This window comes from Lagenorhynchus albirostris, chromosome 19, assembly GCF_949774975.1.
Source record: "Lagenorhynchus albirostris chromosome 19, mLagAlb1.1, whole genome shotgun sequence".
Classification (NCBI taxonomy): Eukaryota; Metazoa; Chordata; class Mammalia; order Artiodactyla; family Delphinidae; genus Lagenorhynchus; species Lagenorhynchus albirostris.
The window spans coordinates 14,410,080-14,429,757 of record NC_083113.1 but is presented as its reverse complement, the minus strand read 5'-3'; the positions used below and the strand labels follow the sequence as shown (position 1 = coordinate 14,429,757).

Below are 19,678 nucleotides of genomic sequence, written 5' to 3'. Positions count from 1 at the left end.
GGCACCCTTCACCCTTTCTCATGAGAGCCTGTGGATGTTCTTGTTTCTTAGGGGCCCAAGGTCTAGTCCCTTCCTCCGGCAGCTTCCCTGTGGGCCCGCAGGAAAGAACAGCGAGGCCAGACAGCTGATGGTTAGTTGTTTTTTGTTTTTAATTTGTCTCTAATAAGCGACACCATCTGCCCACCCCCGTCTGGGAAGCGGGTCCCGAGTTGGGGGGCCTGGCACCCACTTTGGGAGTTGTAGGCAGAGACTTGGGAGGCCTTGAGGCTTGGACCCCCCCACTGGGTGTGAGTTACGTCTGGAGGGCGCACCTCCCCACCCAGGGTAGGTTAGACTTCGTCGACTTGGCCTCAAGCCCCTGGGAACAGTAGAGAGCATGGGGGCCCTGGGGCTCTCGTCCTGGGACAGTTAGCAGTTTGGAGGTACCCCTGGCCCCCTGAGCAGTTAGAGATTAGGGGAGGCTGAACCTTGGCCCTAAGGGTGATCAGGGGCTGCGGGCTGTTAGAGACCAGCTGCCCAAGCCTCAGCCCCTAAGAATGTTAGAGATTCGCCGGGCTCAGGGGTGCTGGGACCCCAGTTTTGGGAGGGAGTAGTTAGTAGATTGAGGAAATGTTCTGAGCTCCCCAGAAAAGAGCTGTAAGTTAGAGGGGGCCAGGCCTGGTTGGGGCTCAGCTGTCCCAAAGCTGGGCGTCCTGCCATGGAGATGCGGCTGTCACTGGGGTTTCTCTCCCTCCGTGGTCCTGGCCTCCTCCTTGGCAGGAGGTGGAGACTTCCTGGAGGAAGCTGAAGTGGTGGGGTTGGGAGCCCCTGACCCCGACTGGGCATCTATGCTGGCATGCTCCTTCCGGACAAGGTCCTCCAGTTCCTTCTGCAGGGGACAAAGTTCACAGAGGTCAGAGGTCATCATGCATCATAAGGTCAGAGGACCTGTGGGACGGGGGTCCAGGGACTGGGCTCAGGGTGGGCGGGGGTGGCCCAGGCTCCTCACCTTCCATCCGAGGAGGTCGGCAAGGGCCAGGCAGCCCTGGTCGCAGTCACCCAGCCAGGCCACGTCCCTGTGGGCGGGTGAGAGTCAGAGCTCCCAGGCTTGTCCCAGGGCCCTGCCGGCTCTGCCCTGCCCTGTGCCTCCGTGCCCTCCCTCCCACCTTGGCCCTGTCCCTTGAAGGCTCCACTGCCCCCGCACTGCCGCGGGAGGGCCTCACCTGTAGGCCTTCTTGGAGTCGAAGTCCATGCCTCCTCCGAGGCCCATCATCATCCCGAGGAAAGGGTCCATCTGTGGGGAAGGGGGTGGAGTCGGGGGGAGCTAAGAGCACAGACCCTGGAGCCAGGTGGCTTGGGTTGGAATCCCAGCTCTGTGACTTTGCTCAAGTGGCCTGGCCTCTCTGAACGTCAGTTTCTTGCTCTGTAGAGTGGGGGTGATCATCAAACCCACTCCCAGGGTTGTACTGTCAGCGGGTTAATACAGAGGAAATGCTTAGCACGGTGTCTGGCACACCGTACGTCTTTTGCCTGTTGGAGAAACATCTGTCCCCAGGAGGGAGCCCCTGCCTGGGAGTGAAGCTACCTCAGGAAAAGAGAGATGAGAGAGGGAGCGGGTAACTCCTGACAGAACTGCTGCAGGCCCAGGGGCCAGCTAGCCCTCACTCTTCAGTCACGGGAAGCACGACATTCTCGTTTTGGCTTAAGCCGCTTTGAGCTGGGGTTCTGTCACTCGTTCAAAAGGGTGAATGAGGGACTTCCCTGGTGGAGCAGAGGTTAAGAATCTGCCTGCCGATGCAGGGGACACGGGTTCGAGCCCTGGTCCGGGAAGATCCCACATGCCGCGGAGCAACTAAGCCCGTGTGCCACAACGACTGAGCCTGTGCTCTAGAGCCAGCGAGCCACAACTACTGGGCCCGTGTGCCACAACTACTGAGCCCGTGTGCCACAACTACTGAAGCCCGCGCACTCTAGAGCCCGTGCTCCGCAACAAGAGAAGCCACTGCAATGAGAAGCCCGCGCACCGCAACAAAGAGTAGCCCCCACTCGCCACAACTAAAGAAAGCCCATGCGCAGCAACAAAGACCCAACGCAGGCAAAAATAAATAATAAATAAATTTAAAAAAAAAAAAGGGGTGAATGACACAGAGGCCTGTGGAATCTTGGAGTCAGGGCAGCCTGGAACCTGAACACTATGGATTCCTTAGGTCTGAGCTGAGGGGTCCAAAGTATCGGGATCCTCCAGAGACCCGTCCCCTGGTTCCTGAGGAGGCTGGGGGGAGGCAATGTGGGGCCCCTGTGTGGGGGTGGCAGGGTGTGACTAAAAGGACTCACCTGGCCAGTCTTCTCCTTGTTGATGAGCAGGCGCGGGGTGGAGAGGGGCGCCCTGGTGGAGGGCGAGCTGAGTGGTGAGGGCCTGTCCCGGCTCCCCCAGTCCCCAGCAGCCCCCCATAGCCCCGAACCCCAACCTACTTGCTGATAAGGGATGCGAAGGGCTGCACCTGCAGGGAGGTGCCCATGATGATGAGGAGGTCCACCTTCAGGAAGTCCTGTGAAGGGGGAGCGGCCAGTGAGGCTGGGCTGCGGTCCCCGGCCCCCGCTGCAAGCCCACCCGCAGCTACCTGGGGAAGCCACCTTCCCCAGGGCAGGACCCAGGCTGCCCCTGCGTGGACCGAGATGGGGGGCACGGCGGGTATACTTACTGACTGCAGGCAGGAGAAGAAACGCGCTGGGAGGTTCTCGCCAAAGAACACGATATCTGAGGTGGAGATAGATGGACAGACAGACACAGGGAGAGATAGAGACAGTGAAAAAGCAGGGGGGAAGAGACAGGGAGGGAGAGAGAGGACAGGCAGGAGCAGAAGGTGGACCGCAGGGCTGGGACGGGAGTGTGGAGCGCTGGGGACAGACTAGGGGCTATGGTACCCACTCTCCCTGGGGCAGACTCCGGGCACTGGTCAGGGAGAGAGGGTGACGGGGGTGGATGGACGGATAGGGCGCGTGGCCTTCTTGGGAAGGGGTTAGTGGCTGAGGGGGTCCCAGCCTGAGTCTACCTTGGTTGGTCCCCGGCCCCAAGGCTCACCAGGCTTCACCACACTCCGACATTTCTCACACTTTGGAGTCACCTCGGAGAAGATCTTCTCTGAGTGTGGGGAACGGGGTGGGAGAAGAGGAGGTAAGAGGCTTTGGGCTGGGGCTGCAGCCTGCCTGCCCACCCCATCCTTCCTTCACTGTCAACACAAACACACCTCAGTCACCGGGCGGGCCTCCTGGGGTGTTTGCCCTGCTCAGGAGGGACCTCCCTTCTTAGACAGCTGTCCCTCCCCCGCCCCCAACATTCCTGGGGTGGCTCCCAGCACCAGCCTATAGCTATTAAATGAACAAACAAACAAATGAGCAGACACTCGCCCCTAAAAGGGGCAGCTGGGTTCCACCAACCCCCGACCTGGGGGATCTGGACTTGGGAGTGAAGCTCGTCCAGTGGGTCTTTGAGGGCAGCCCTACTTCACCGTGGGTCAGAGAGGCCTGGTAGGTGCCAGGCCTAGCGGCAGAGAGGGAAGAATTATGCAGATGATGCTGGGACGGGGACAAAACCTTAGGTGCAGCTGCTTCCCACTCTTGGGCTCTGTGACAGACACACCCCTGCCCCCACGCACACCCCATGCTTATGACAATCGTCCTCATTGCCTATTGATTAAGGAAGCTTGAAAGCATTCTGTCACTTGCAACCCACAGAATCCTGGCTTGTTCATTCAACTATTCACTCATTCCTTCAACAGATATTTACAGAGCACTGCTTTAAGGTCTGTCATTTACTTGAGAATATTTTTGCATTGACAGTACATGACATTTTGCGGGTGATGCTTGTGCTACTGCTGTAAGAGAAACATAATGGGGTAATGTTAATTGTCCATCACCCCCAGCTGCGTGCACTTGGGCTATTCAGGAATCCTCACCCCAGGGGCGGGCAGCTGGCATGTTGTCAGAAGGGCCACACTCCAGGGGCCCTACTATCAGCGCTGCAGCTGTCCTTATCACACAGGGACACCAGAGGCTTTGTGAAATCGGCATAAAGAACGTCAGAAATGGGTTTCCATGGATGAAGTAAGTGGCTTCTTAATTAGCACAATGGATGTCAGAAATCAGCTCTCACTGGCATTCAGGAAATGTGGATTGGCTGGATTTTTTTGTTCCTCCTTCTCTTTTTGGACACTCTGCCCAGGCAAGAACAGGGATGAGGACTTTAGCAAGCCCTGGAGTTTGCATCCTTAAGGACAGCCCCCAGGCTTCATTCCTAACCAGGGCTGTGCCCAGCTTCACACGCCACGGCCTCTGCTCGTCGGAATCCAGCTAATGGGCCGGTTGAACCCTGTGCCTCTGGGGCAGTGCTGGCCGGTATGCTGGTTAGAGCCACATGTGACTTTTAAATTTTAATTAATACAAATTAAAGAAAGTTAAGAATTCAGTTCCTCGGTCACATTAGCCACATTTTAAGAGCTCAACAGCCCCATGTAGCAAGTGGCTGCCGTGTTGGACATTCCCCTCACCCCAGAAAGTTCTCTCAGATACTTCTGCTCTTCTTGGAGTGTAGCTGCGCTTGCCTGGATGAGCCCCTCATGTGAGACGGGGTCAGAGCGCCCAAAGGACAAAGAGCTAGGTTTCGTGACCTCACAGAACAGGTTGTAGGACCACGTGGGGGCCTGTCTGCTAACGCACGTCTCTGTGTCTGGAGTCTGCATCCATCATAACCTGGCTGTGAGGTGGTGTCGGGAGAAATGAACCCCCACTGCCACCTCCAATCTTTGGGGGCTGCCATTATCTGCTAAAAAGAGCTGCAGAGCTGTGCAGGACAGAGCTGGCGTCCGCGCGTGGAGACCCTGTCCCTGGCGCTGGGGAGCAGACGGGACGGGAGGCCTGCCCTCGGGGATAATAACCTCCAGTCCCTCACCTTTCATCCAGCTTAGCGTGTACTCCTGCCGGCAGACGGGGCTGATGCAGTGAGACGTGTAGAAGGTGCCGTGGGCCTCCACCAGGTCCTCGGCCTCCAGCCCCGCCACTCGCTCCAGGGTGTCTATGTTCTGGAGGGAGAGATGGAGGAGAGAGGGTCAGGAGCGAACCACACCCCCCAAGGGGCAGAAGGCATAGCCAGGAGTTGCGGCTGAGAAAAGCAAGTGGGACAGGGGAGAAGGGAGGGAGGGAGAAGCAAGGGGCAGGGTGTGTCTAAAACTCTTCTGTTCATCCTGATGGTGCCTCTGAAAAGGTAAGTCATGGACACTTAAAGGCAGGGGCCCAAACTCAAATCTCTATGAGCCCAGACCCACTGCCACCAACCAGCCCTGGCAAATTTGGGCCACTTTGCTTCCGTTTTGCTGCAAATGTGTTTTGTTAGAACCAGACACTCTAGTGGCACCTGCCAGAAATTTGGTGAAATAAACGTACAACTCTCCAGTGTCTCCACTGTAAACGCAGCCCCCTCAGATATGGCATCCTTGTGCAGTACCCAACCTGCACAGCAGTCTGTGGCAGCCCTGGCCAGGCATTAACATAAATCAATGAATCAGGAGGGTTTTTTGGGTTTTCATCACACTGTTTTCCTACTTAAACTTACTATGATCTGCTGCATTGATAGTATATTAACTTGTAGTCTTTTCAGACAGAGATACTTTCCTTATTCAACAGGCAAGAATATTCTTCTCTTTCACATAGACACTTGCGCTTTCTCCAGCCCCTCCGGAGCAGCTTTTGTTTGCCCACGAGGAATGCTGCTGGGGCAGGTGCTGCTGGAGGACACTGGCAGACGTTACAGAGATGGCCGGGCATATGCAGCCCACAGCTGACCCGACGAGGTTTCCTGGGGGCTCCGTGAACAACTGAGAGGGTTCCCTTGCAAGGGCAGACAGCCCCAACTGCCCTCTCTGCTCCCAGCCAGCCATCAGTTTATCCCCAACACATGCAGACAAGAGTCACTGTTCCCAGACTCTCTGTGGCTTTCCCTCTCCCCCCTTTACTAGAAATGCTAGTCTTGCCTTTGTTTCTTGACTTAGTTACCAAATCCCTAACACGTAAGTAAGCAGTGTGCATGCATATAACTAAATGGCACGTCAAAGGTCTACCTACATGCCTCTGTGTTACCCTTTGATGTCACTTTTTTTTTTTTTTTTTTTTTTTTGCCACTCTGTGCGGCTTGCGGGACCTTAGTTCCCTGGCCAGGGATCGAACCCACGCTCTCAGCAGTGAAAGCACAGAGTCCTAACCACTGGACCACCAGGGAATTCCCTTGATGCCACTTTTGATAGAGAAACCACAAACAAACAAAAATGAATGCGGTCAACCCGTATGTACTGGTATGAAGGGATCTCTCCAAGATGTTAGAAGGCCCAAAGCACAAAGGCAGTGTGTACAGGATGTGAAAAAATCAATATATGAATTTGTGTATTTGCTTGCCTAAGTATGGAATATCTTCAAAGGAGACCCAAGAAGTAGGCAGCAGCCGTGGCCCCCGGGAAGGGAAGCTGGGGCTGGGGAATATGGCCCAAGAGGTTCGCTATAAAGGCCAAGCAGCAATGAATGCATGGCAACACACAGCAACTGACGTCTGGCCTCAGCATCAGGCAGGAAAGAGGTCATGGTGAGGAGGCGGGCCCTGGGCAAGGTGGGCAGCGGCCACTCAGCTCCAGCCAACCACTCTCCCCACAGAAAGCCACCCAGGGTACAGCCAGCTCTTCCCGATTTTCAAGAGGAGCCTGATGTCTGGGTTTTCATCTGCAATCTCTTGAATTTTAAACCTTGGCTCACTTCTGGTTTCAAGACATCACGTCTCTGACATGCTTTTAAAAAGCATGAAGCTGGGACTTCCCTGGTGGCACAGTGGTTAAGAATCCGCCTGCCAATGCAGGGGACATGGGTTCGAGCCCTAGTCTGGGAAGATCCCATATGCCACAGAGCAACTAAGCCCGTGTGCCACAACTACTGGGCCTGCGCTCTAGAGCCTGCGAGCCACAACTACTGAGCCCACGTGCCACAATTACTGAAGCCCGTGCGCCTAGAGCCCGTGCTCCGCAACAAGAAAAGACACCACAATGAGAAGCCCGCGCACCGCAACGAAGAGTAGCCCCCGCTCGCCGCAACTAGAGAAAGCCCACCTGCAGCAACGAAGACCAACGCAGCCAAAAATAAAATAAATAAATAAATAAATAAAAATTTTTAAAAACAGCATGAAGCTGCTATGTGGGTGCAGATATGGAAGGATCCTCCAGACAGGGCTTGAATGAAAGAAAGCCAAGTACAAACCCTATGTATGATGTAAATGCCATAGATATAGATTTAAAAGAGCGATAAGCTGGTTTGCTGAGGAGATCACAGTGACTTGAACGAAGGCGACAACTGTTCTCATGTTTGAATGGATACTTGTGTCTTGAGATAAAAATAGCATCGCGCGTGGCTTCGAAAGTGCTGCATCGTCACAATTCAGAAAGACGTGAAGACAATGTGTTCCAGAAAACTGGGTCAGTGACTCAAAAAGTGGCTGAGGTTAAAGAAGAGGGTGATGAGTTTAAAAAAAAAAAAAAAAGTTTCGTGAAACATGAGACTGGAAAAATTTTTTCCACCTTTGTCTATGTTACGTAACGCGCCATTTTGAATACGTATGCGTGCTTAAATCCACACATGAAGAATTGCAACTGGGGGGAAATGCCACCACATTTCACGCTGACCTCACAACGCATTGGTGTTGGCTTTTGTCTAAAAATAGCCTACAGCTGGTGTGCTTTCGTGGTTGGGGCAGGGGGTTCTGCCTCAGACAGAGCTGGGAAGCGAGCCCTTTGAGCAGCCCCCATGAGCCACCTGGTCCCGGGCCTGGGCTTCTCGTGCTGGGACCCCTGTGATCTCATCCTTTCTGGAGGGTTTAAACATCGTCTATCTGCTGCTCTCCAGCTCGAGTCCAGACTCCTGTGTCCAGCTGTCTGCCCATGTCCCCAGGTGGTTGTCTAATGGGCATCTCAACCCCGACATGCCTTCAGCCAAGCTCCTCCTCTGCCCCCCACGCCTGCACGTCCCACCATCTCAATAAAAGGCAGCAGGTGCTCAGGCTGAGAGGGAGCCAGTCATCCCTGACTCCTTTCCTTCTCTCACGAATCGTTTCACATTCAACCCATTGGCAAGTCCTGCCAGCTCCACCTTCAAAACGGGTTCATAAGCCGCCCACTTCTCCCCTTCGGCGGCCCCCTCCCTGGCCCAGCCTCCATCCTCTCCTGCTTGCAACATCATTGCAGCCTCCTCCCCGGTCTTGGTACCCGCCCCCCACTGCTCCCACAGTCTGCCCCCCTCACGCAGCCAGAGGGACCCTGTGAACACCTGGGTCAGGTCACGTCCCTGCCCTGCTCAGAGCCCTCCTGTGATTCCATCTCACTCAGGGGAAGGGACAAAGCCCTCCCTGTGGCCCCCAAGCCCCCACACGGCCCACCCCTGTCACCTCCCTGACCTCGTCTCCTCCATCTTCTCCTACTACTGTCCTCCCTGCTCACTCAGATCCAGCTTCTTCTTCTTCTTCTTTTCTCTTTTTTAAAATATTTATTTATTTGGCTGTGCTGGCTCTTAGCTGTGGCATGTGGGATCTAGTTCCCTGACCAGGGATCGAACCTGGGCCCCCTGCATTGGGAGCGTGGAGTCTTAACCACTGGACTGCCAGGGAAGTCCAGATCCAGCTTCTTGAACACGCCAAATGCAGCCTCCCCTCAGGACCTCTGGACTGGCTGTTCGCTTTGCCTGGAATGCACTCTCCCCCGACAGATGATCCCGTGGCTCCCTCCCTCCCCTCCTACAGGTCTCTGTTTAAATGTCCTGCTTCTCAGTGAGGCCTTCCCTGACATCTTGTTCACTACAGCACCCCCGACCCGGCACACACAGAGCTTGAGTCCCCTTTCCTGCTCAGCTGCGCGCCATAGACCTCTCAGCATCAGCGTAGATACGCAACTCACCCATCTCGTCCGTTGTCTCTCCCCACACTACAGTGTCAGTTCCAGGAGGGCAGGGATGTCTGCTCCCTCCGTTCACTGCCTGCAGGGCCTGGCACTGGGTTGGCACTCAGTAAACATTGGGACAGAAGCTTACAAACAGGTTTGCCAGCAGGGCTATGGTGAGGATTTCATGAAGGCACTTGGCTTCAGGTGAGCTGTTCGTATCAAGTCTGAGTCACATCTCATGGAAAAAACTGACTCTCTGGGAAGAAAGGTCAGGTTTATTCTGAGCTGGGGCTCCTGCTGGAAGGAGGAGGCCATCCCCTCCCCCGCCAGCCCTGGGTGGGAGCACCTACCCCACTTGTGAATTCCGGACCTGCAAAGATTTCATCCTCCCCCTGGTGGCAACTTCTGAGGCTGCAGGCTCCCGATTGCCAGGCGCAGGAAGAAAATAATAGAACACCTATTTCTATCCATGTGTTCTCTCTCTATTTTATAATTTTGGGTTCTGAGGTATGAATTAGAGCAGGCATGGTATCAGGGCTATAGTACATCATGTAATTTGAATACGTACTTACGAAACAAAGGTAGAGGTGCAAACATTTTTCACTATTAGGGGTGCGAGATCCTAAAAGGCTCACCAACTCGGAAGCCAACAATGTGAGCTGTCCTTCCCTGAGGACACCCCGGCGAGGCCCTCCGCCAAGCACCTGACCTGTATGAGCCACGGCCCCACGGTACGCACAAGGCCTTTGTGCAAATTACAAAAGGGTGTCCCAGGACTTCCCCGGTGGTGCCGTGGTTAAGACTCCACACTCCCAATGCAGGGGGCCGGGGTTCGATCCCTGGTTGGGGAACTAGATCCCACATGCATGCCACAACTAAGGAGCCCACCTGCTGCAACTAAGGAGCTGGTGTGCCGTAACTAATAAGCCAGCAAACCGCAACTAAGGAGCCTGCCTGCCACAACTAAGACCCAGCACAGCCAAATAAATAAATAAATAAATATATTTTTAAAAGGTGCCCCACAAAAAAAAAAAAAAAATAGTGCTCTTTCCTTAAGAGTTTACAGCTACCAGCCGGAAAATTGTCAGGTGTAGTGATCATATTAGATCAACTCAGTTTGGAGTCATCTGCTGGAAAGCCCTGTCAAATATGAAATTTATGGTGCCAATAGTGTCTGCTCAGAGAAGTACTCCTGGGATGGCCCTGAGGGAGGTCACTGCCACACCACCACAGGCCTGAGAGGGCAAAGCTGTTCTGGCCTCTGTTTTATAGAAAGGGAAACTGAGGCTGAGAGAGGGGACGTGAGTTACTGCAGGTCACGTGACAGAGAAGCCGTGGCCTGAGCTCTCGGGCCCCTCCAGCCCTTGCTCTTCCTCCCAGCATGCCCGCGGTCCCACCTACCTGCGTGTAGCAGCGCAGGAGCAGCCCTTTCTCCTTCAGCAGGCGGATGAAGTAGTGGCAGATGGTGGGCTGGAGGGGAGCAATCATGACAGTGCCGATGAAGACGGAAGACACTGACCGCGCACCGCCGTGTGCCGGGAACCGTTCTAGGCACCATGCCTGTTTTCCCTCACGGAATCGTCACACCGACCTCGCGAGGTGTGCACCTTTGTTATCCCCATTTCACAGGTGAGGGAACTGAGGCACAGAGAGGGTGACTGTCTTGCCAGAGTCACCCAGGTTGTGGAGTTGGGGTTTGCACAGAGAGGACTGGCTCTGGAGTCTGGGCTCTTGCACGTATCGTTAACTCATTTAAGCCTCACGACAACCCTTCTCGTGGACTATTATCAGCTTCATTTTACATAAGGGAAAACTGAGGCTTGCAGGATCTCAGTTCCCCAACCAGGGACTGAACCCGGCACAGCAGTGAAGGCCCGGAATCCTAACCACTAGGCCAGGGAACTTCCCCAGAGCCCACGTGTTTAATGGCTATAATATTTGTCTGAAGGGCCCTGGAGGGGGCTTTCCCATGCCTGCTGGCCCCCAACCTTTCCTGTCACCGCCTCCACAAAAGAGAGCTCACCTTGAACTGCCCAGGATAGAGTTCCTTGGCGAGGGCAAAGAAGGGCTCTGGGTGTTTCTGTGGGAGAGAGAGCCGGAGGGCAGGTGGGCACCCAGATGGCCCTGGTGAGATGAGAGCTGGAGAGAGGCGGCCACGCCTCCACCCCCCACCCCCATTACAGACGTTCCTCCCTGCAGGACACGTACCTTGAAGTAGCCAATCTCAAAGATGGCCTCCGGGTAGGGAAGACGGTATTTCTCCAGGTTGGCGTAGAGGCCCGTGTTTGGGGAGCGGAAGTCAGGGATGCCCGCCGCTGGGGGAGGAGTGGCAGCGGGCATTCAATCGATGAGGGACCTTGGCCCCTTCTCTACCACACTGACCCTCCCAGGCAAGGGCCCCCATACAGCTCCTCCCCAGCTCTTCGAAGGGGCACCCCCAACCAGGGAGTTCTCTTGGGGGAGAGGGGCACTTACAAGTGGAGATTCCAGCTCCCACCAAACAGATAACCCTGCGACCTGGAGGAGAAGAGTTTATGCAGCGTGGGTTTTTTGTTTTTGTTTTTTTTCAGTTTACGTTTGTTTACCGTTGTAACATTTTGTTTTGAACATCAAACACTGCTCCAAAATGTGACCATTTATCTTAAGACAGTTGTCTTTGCCATAAACTAAGTACTGAGCTGGTGTTCACAATGAACTTCTGACAGCTTAAAAAATTATTAGTGGCTCTGCTGTCTAATAATCAAATATATCATCACAGACTGAATGTAATGATTACATTAAAAGACCAAAGTTTCCCCTTCCCTTTCTTACCCTTAAATAATACCACCCACCACAGTCCCTGAAGCCGTTTACTCTGTGTCTGGCCCTGGGGCAAGCATTTCAGATCGCTGAATGGCTCTCCCAACCATTTCAAGGAGGGAGGTGTTAACATCCCACTTTATAGATGAGGAAACTGAGGCTCAGATAGGGGAAGGGGTCACACAGGTGACTGAGGGAAGAGCCAGCATGGGGTCAAAGAATCCACTGTTTGAAATTACACCAATGGGGACTTCCCTGGTGGCGCAGTGGTTAAGAATCCACCTGCAATGCATGGCACACGGGTTCGAGCCCTGGTCTGGGAAGATCCCACATGTCACAGAGCAACTAAGCCTGTGTGCTACAACTACTGAGCCTGTGCTCTAGAGCCCGCGAGCCACAACTACTGAAGCCCGCGCACCTAGAGCCTGTGCTCCGCAAAAAGAGAAGCCACCACAACGTTCTCATGCGCAGTGCAACAAACTGCAAGTAGATAAACCCCACGCGTAGCAACGAAGACCCAACGTAGCCAAAATAAATAAATAAATTTATATTAAAAGAAATGAAATTATAGCAATGTAGTAAGATTCAAGAGAAGGCCACTTGGAGAGAAATTTCTCCTCGCAAGATCTAGACAAAAATGCATGAGATCTTAGTGAGAGGGGTGGGGTGGGGGGTTCTCCCGGAAGAGCTGCAGGTTACTGTGAAAAAAATCTCTGGCCACCCCTCATCTTTTGGACATAATCTTGGATGGCCATCTATTTCTAGCATATGATACACATTCCTTCATCCTATTCCTTCCCTCCATAATCAAATGCACATCAGCCGCCGGAAGTCTGGTAATTTTCAGGTGAAGACCAAAGACTGGCCACTCTCAGCCCATGCCCAGTGAGCAGCAGAGTGGATAAGGGCTTCCAATCCTAGTTCTTCTGCACACCAGCGGGGGCGTCTTAGTTCAGATCACCACTCTGGGCTTTAGCTTCCTGCTCTGTAAAATGGGTATAATCACAGTACTGACCTTGCAGGGCTGTTGAGAGAATGAATTCATCCCTGTGAAGCTTAGATCAGTGCCCAGCACTGATGATTCTACAAGTCACTCGTGCTCAACTTCTTTAGCCCCACGATTCGTACACCTATAAGCGCTTTGCTCCCCCATCGTCACCAGCTTTCAGAGAAGAAGATGGGGAGGCGTGGTAGGGGTGGCATCACTTCACAAGCACGTGGGGCTGTGCAGAAATAGCCCAGCTGACTCTTCAGTGGCTGGCTGGCTGGCAGCCCTGCCACGCAGCACCCTTGGCATCTGCCCCTCAGCTGATGGACAGACACGGGTGTGAGGCGCCTGTGAACCGGGCGCCTCTGGGGTGTTCTGTGCAAAGGAGGACAGCAAGGGTGACAAAGGCTGCGGCCTGCTACAGCCACAGCCCTTGGCTTTGTCTCGGAATGCCATTGGACTCGGCCCAGTGGACCCACCAGGGGCCATGTGGAAGGGAGCGTGCGCCCTGGATTCAGGCGGCCTGGCATCGAGCCCTGATTCTGCCTCTTGCCAGAAGGGTGACCCTGTACCCAGTCACAGTCTCTCTGCGCCTCAGTTTCCTCCTCTGTCCAGATCACTCCTCACAGGTATCATGTGAAGATCAAAGGAGGGGACACCTGTCAAGTGCTTAGCCCAGTGCCTGGCAAACAGCGGGAGCTCAATTCATTGTTATTATTATTTTTATATTTTTAAGATTTTTTTGGTGTGGACCATTTTTTTGTTTGTTTGTTCGTTTTGTGGTACACGGGCCTCTCACTGTTGTGGCCTCTCCCGTTGTGGAGCACAGGCTTCGGACGCACAGGCCCAGCGGCCATGGCTCACGGGCCCAGCCGCTCCGTGGCATGTGGGATCTTCCCGGACCGGGGCACGAACCCACGTCCCCTGCATCGGCAGGCGGACTCTCAACCACTGCGCCACCAGGGACGCCCCTCTGTTGACCATTTTTAAAGTCTTTATTGAATTTTGATTACAGTATTGCTTCTGTTTTATGTTTTGGTTCTTTGGCCGTGAGGCATGTGGGATCTCAGCTCCCCAACCAGGGATCGAACCCATACATACCCACTGCGTTGGAAGGCGAAGTCTTAACCAACGGACCGCCATGCAAGTCCCCATTGTTATTATTTATTATTATCCCCTCATAGGCGCCCTCATGAATCAATTATCCTAAAACCCATGTGCAGGAGGACAGAAGGAATGAAAGCTTTGATGCCACTGCCTTCGTTCTCTTGGGGGCCCACCCAAGCCAAGAGATGGCTGCAGACAGCTGTCTGGCCTGCCCTAGGAGAGGGAGGTTCAGGACGGCCGGCCTGGCTGCCCTCGGAGACACGGCAGCAGCTGGAGGACAGGGAAACTGGAGAAGACGTCCTCAACAAAAGGCTGTCCAGGACCCTCAAAGAGTGGATTGTTCTAGTCGAGGACTGCCGAGGGCTCGGTTTCTCAGCCTCTGGTGACCTCAACTCGTGGCGAGAAATATAAATTACATGGTGACCCCATAAAGAGGCACCTCTACACCACACCTGAAACAAGCCTCCTGTAATAATCGTCACAGGGAACACTTAGGCAGCCCTTGCTCTGTTCCAGGCCCGGTTCCAGGTATTTACATCTATGAATTTATGTAACCCCCTCATAACCCTATAAGGTAATTACTATTATTAGCATCTTCATTCTGTCAAACAGGCCTGGCCAATCAGAGACACGGTGATTGGTTCAGGGGTAGGAATGTGACCCAACCCGGGCCAATTGGAGCCGATCTCTGCTCTTTTGCCTGAACTACTGGGAGAAAGGTGGCTCCCTCTCTCTTCAGTGGGAGCCACTAGGCTGCTGGAACTTGTATTTGCCACTGCCAGGAGCAACCTTGACCCCAACACAGAGAAGAGCTGCACCAGAGAGGGTTCAGATTTTTGACAACAGCATGGAAGCCGCTGAATCCAGCCACGATTAAAGCGGGGTTTTCGTTACAGGATCAACACACTCCCTTTTTGGCATAAGCCAGTTTGAGTTGAGGTTCTTGTGACTTGCAGATGAAAGTTGTGAATTAAGTCACTTGGGGCCAGGAGAGGGGAAGGGGCCCAGCGCAGGCAGAGGACTCACAGCGCTCACTCTGCATGTAGCGGGTCACCCCTTCCAGGGTTAATTCGTCCAGCAGACGCTCCTTCTGGGTGCCCAGGCCCAGTGTCTGGGAGAAGAAATTCCGCAGGAAGTCCACTGGCCAAAAAGAAGAGAGACAGCAGCCGGGTGGGTGTTCAGTCAGGGTGCCCAGAGGCCCCGAGTGCCCCTGCCCAGCCCCGGGGCCCCACCGCCTTCCCGCAACTAAGAGCTCAATGCCTGGCCCAGTCAGGGGCCTCCAGGCGCTCGCACTGCATCTGGTATTACATACTTTGAATGTCACCCCTGGCGGAGGTGAGCACCCAGATCCCTGCCCTAAACCGCCCCCCAGAACCGTGCTCTCAAGGAAGATACTCACTCTCTCCTTCTCCGCCAGCCGCTCCTCCCTCAGTGTCTGAATCTGAGTCCTGGAAGGGGTGGGGGTGGGGTGATCAGGCCCCAGAAGTGGGGTGAGGGAGGGAAGGAAGTGGGGGTGACACCGGGTTTGGGGAAAAGGCTCTGGCTGGGAGCTGGGCCCGAGGAAGTGAGGGGTGGAGGGGACAGCGCTGGGGGCCAGTGTGTGGGCTCTGGGACAGGCTGCCTGTGTTGGAAAACCCAGCTCTGCTACTTGCAAGGAGCACAGTCTCCTGTGGGTGACTTGGCTTTTCTGAGTCTCCGAGCTCCTCCTTTTAGAAATGGAGCTCAGAGGACTCCATCTCAGAGTGCTACTGTGAGATGAAGTGAGTTCACCTCTGGGAGGTGCTCAGAACAGCCCTGGGGCGGGTGTGTGGTGGTGATCGCTCAGGAAGCACTGGCTATGTTCTCATCACCTCCCGGTGTCCACGGCCTCGCCTTACAACCCCTTAGTCCCCTGCCCCGGCCAGCAGTCCTGCAGCCCTCCTCACCTACGTCACTCCTGTGAATAACGCCTCGGTCCTCACCCTGCGGCCGTCAGCCCTCCTGCCTGAAGCCCCCCACTCCACCTTTCCAACCCTTCCATCTCCTTTATCGACTCCTCCCCTCAGCCAGACTTCCAAATTGAGGGTCTGGGACTCTGTCCTGGGCCCTCCCTACTTTCTCTGTTCACCTTCCCTGGTCGGCCTCATCCACGTCACTGGTCTGTCCTCCAGATCCAGGGTTCCCGCAGCCTCCTGGTATGCCTCCTTCTAAGTGACCCCCGGTCCCTCACTCCCACCACGTCCCAAACTGGCCTCAGCATCTCCCCCAAACCTGCTCCTCCTCCTGGGCCCCATCTCAGTGTGGCTTCCGGCCCCCGGTCTGCCAGACGCCTCCTGCCTCCCTCCCCTGCCCTCCTGCCATAACACGTCCCCTCTCCAGGGCTCCACGTGGCCCAGCCTGACCTCCCCGCGGTCCTGCCCCGACCTCCTCCCTAGGCTCCCAGCCTCAGTCTTCACCTCTGATCTACTCTGCTGCCCTGTGTGTGATGGCCTGCCTGGGTCGGCCCGCTCCCCTCCACTTCAAAGGCCCTTCTCTGTGGCTTCTCCAGTCTAATCATCTGATCACGAACATCTATGGAGTCTACCATGATGTCAGCTCCAAGAAGGCTGGGAGTTTTCGTCATCACCGCTGGCAGCCCAGCACCAAGAACAGGGTCTGGCACTCGGCGGGAGTTCCAGAACTATCCACCACCGAACAAACGGACACCGGCTGTGCTGTGTGCTAGCCCAGGCCTGGGCCCTGTAATGGACCTCATGCAATGGTAGGAATGCAATTCTGGGGAATTCCCTGGCAGTCCAGTGGTTAGGACTACGCGATCTTACTGCCAAGGGCCTGCATTCAATCCCTGGCTGGGGAACTAAGATCCCGCAAGCCGAGGGGTGCAGCCAAAAAAAAAAAAAAAAATCTAACCAATTCGCTCTCCTGTTTAAAACCCCTCCAACGACCCCTCTCCATCACTCACAACTCTGGTTCCAAGCCTTTTTCAATAGAAACCTCCCTTCCAAACATAGTGAAAACTTTTCGTTACTTTCGGACTACGTATGCTGCACAAAAACTTCGACCATTAGACAATGTATAACTTGGGGGCACTTGCTTCATGATTCCCTCACCCACAACCCCCGTCCCATTCCCCCACTTCAAGCTAACCACTCTTATTAACAGTACAATGGTAATTACTCCAGATTTTGTCTCTGCGGGTAAAACTCGTTATTTCCCCAGAAATGGGTAATACCGCAGTACGATGCTGCAACTTGCATTTTGCGCCAAACAATATATCATAGACCTACCAGCTACATAGCGTTGCAGTGTGAGGATGCCCCATAGTTCATTTAACCCATCAACTGATAGCCGTTTGGGCTGTTTCCAGTTTTTCTGTATGAGACAATGCTGCAATTTACATCCTCGAATCTCCCTCTTTGGGACTGAGGATCGCTTTTTCACATTAAACCTTTTTCCCTGACAGTGGTCGTGCTTTGGGAGCCAGGCGAGGGAGAAGCCCGGCCTGACAGGAAGCTCTTATCCCCTCGGTGTGGCTCTGCCGTGCCTCTGTGGGGTGCTCTCATCACAGCTTCTGCACTGGCCTACATCTGAACTGCGATCTCGCGTCTGTGGGTGGGCTGGCATGATTTCAGGTTGCAGACAGTGAGGCTCTGTGGAAGGATTTCAGGGCCCTGCTGAGAACGTGGGAGCAACAGGGCCTAAGAGGGAGCTGGAGGTGCTGGTGGGGCCTCTGTGAACCTGCTTCCAGCGAAGTGTCCGGGACGCAATGTGCCGGGTGCCATGGGTGGCAAACCCGTCCCTGCCCTTCTAGCCAAGGAACAGTGGACAAGTTACTGAACAACTCTGTTTCCAATTCCTCATCTATAAAATGGCTACAGTAGACCTTGCCCCCCAACAGGGATGCTGGGAAGATGAAATGAGATGAGGCACATCAAACACTAAGCAGAGTACCCGGCTGGAGTAAGTACTCAATAAGTGCTAACCATGAATATAATTAGCTGACCTCCCCAGCCACCTGATTACTGAACACATCACATTCTTTCATGCCCCTCAGTGTTTGCAAAAGCTGTATCCTCTGTCTGGGACACCATTTCTCACCTTGCCTGAGAAAATGCTAAATCACTCTACACTAACTACCATGTGCTGTATCTCAATCTGACTCTAGATCAGCCTGTGGATTCCTCCAGGGAAGGGACTGGCAGGAATCTGTGTGACCCCACAAAGTTTACTCTGGGCTCCCAGAGTGCCCTGAGCTACTTTCATTATCACCCCATAGGGTCATTGTCTAGTCACTTGTCCCGTGAGATCTGTGAGTTCAGGGACCAAAGCTCTTCCATGCCCAGTGCAAATGAGTTTCAGAAGGGATGGGGGGCGCGGTGGGGAGGGCAAGGAGAAAGGAAAGTTTGGAAGGGCAGGCCTGGGGTTGAGGCTGCACACCCTTCTCTGACAGTCCCCAGAATCCACCATTCCCCGGGAGGATGAACCAGGAGGTGGGGTGAGGGACTGGGGCAGTGAGCTGAGGGCCCTGGGGTATCTGTCTCCCCTCTGCCACCTCCCCCCGTGTGGGGTGTTGGAAGTCCATCTCTCTCCTTCCCTCCACCCTTCCCTCCATCTCACCTGAGCCTCCTGCACCTTCCCTGCCTGGGTCTCCACAGGGTCAGAGGCTGGGGGAGGAGGGGGAGCAGATGTGGTTATGGTGAAGGGAGTGGTTAAGGGGGAATGAAGGGTTTCAAAGCAGCGGGGGGCAGAGGGGGTCAAGAAGACCCACCAACCTAGTTATACTGGGATGGAAGTGTAAAAATGGAGTAGATGGAGGGAGGGAATGGGGAAAAGCAGATCTTATCAGAGTGGGGAGTGCTGGGAGGACAGGTGGTTAGTGAGGGACAAAGAGGCTGGGACGGGAAGGTTTAGGAGAGAGAAAAGAAAGTAAAGCATACAGGGTATGGAGGAAGACTTAGGAGGAGTTAGGAAGGACGCAGTAGTGTGTGAGTGTGTACGGGGAGGGTTAGGTTTACAAGCAGAGGGAAGCGTAGAAAGCAAGCGAGAAGATAAGAAGAGATACTCCGCCTGGAAGAGGTGTTGGGTGATGGGGGGCAGGGAGGGTGGGATGGTAGGTTTAGGAGACGAAGGAAGAGATAGGAGGGGACACCAGGGGTCCCCTAGCATCCTACAGTTCCCACTAACAACCAGGTACCCTCAGCAACCTGGACCGCGACATTCTAAGTCCCTAGCAACGAGGGTCCTTAGCAACTAAGGTGAGAGAAAGACGCGATCATTAGTAACCTGGGGGACGTGGCAAACGGACCCTTAAAACCTCGCGACCCAGAAACCCACCAATCTAGCAATATGGATCATTTTGCAACGGCCCCTGAATCCCATTCCCCCCCGTGCAGCCCCCATCTCCTGCCCCACCACGCCCGCCCTCGGGCCCCGGGGCCTGCAGCCCTCAGCCAGGCCCCGGCGCGGCCCGACCCTCCCACCAGGGCCCCCGACTCACGATCCGGCTCAGCCATGGGCGCGGGGCGGGGGCCCTCGGTACTGTCACCGACTGCTCTGCCCCGTGACGGCACCGGAAACAGGAGGGGTCCGAGACAGGGCAAAGAACTACAACTCCCAGGAGCCATCGCGGCCGCCAACAACTCCCGGAGCTAGCCCCTCTGCGGTAAGGAAGACACGAGAGGGCTGGACTACGAATCCCAGAGTGCCCCGCTCCCGCAGCCATGTTGGTAAAGGGCGCGCGGAAAGAGTGGGAAAGGGTAGAGAGTCGCAGTCCATCTGAATACTCTGATTGGTCACGGTGTGGTATGGGGGCGGGGCATTTACTATTTAACCCAGTCTGATTGGCTGAGTCAGGGGGCGTGTTGGG

At 54.7% G+C, this 19,678-nt stretch overlaps 1 protein-coding gene across 3 annotated transcripts; it reads right to left on the bottom strand.

Annotated features, from left to right (window-relative positions):
* Positions 1-131: 131 nt before the first annotated feature.
* On the bottom strand, positions 132-19,416 carry SIRT2 (sirtuin 2). 3 transcript variants are annotated; one of them, XM_060132418.1, is made up of 16 exons: positions 19,310-19,416; positions 18,430-18,476; positions 15,233-15,281; positions 14,869-14,973; positions 11,415-11,456; positions 11,148-11,254; positions 10,963-11,019; positions 10,341-10,409; positions 4,928-5,057; positions 3,062-3,121; positions 2,682-2,737; positions 2,452-2,528; positions 2,314-2,365; positions 1,203-1,273; positions 989-1,055; positions 132-868 (listed from the first exon to the last, which is right to left on the bottom strand). In XM_060132418.1, the coding sequence occupies exons 1-16, from the start codon at positions 19,323-19,325 to the stop codon at positions 713-715; spliced, it is 1,161 nt and encodes a 386-aa protein (XP_059988401.1). In that variant the 5' UTR covers positions 19,326-19,416; the 3' UTR covers positions 132-712. The 3 variants fall into 3 exon arrangements, with proteins under 3 accessions (XP_059988401.1, XP_059988400.1, XP_059988402.1); XM_060132417.1 differs by having other exon boundaries at positions 14,860-14,973; positions 19,310-19,415; XM_060132419.1 differs by lacking the exon at positions 18,430-18,476 and having other exon boundaries at positions 14,860-14,973; positions 19,310-19,395.
* Between the last annotated feature and the right edge of the window lie 262 nt (positions 19,417-19,678).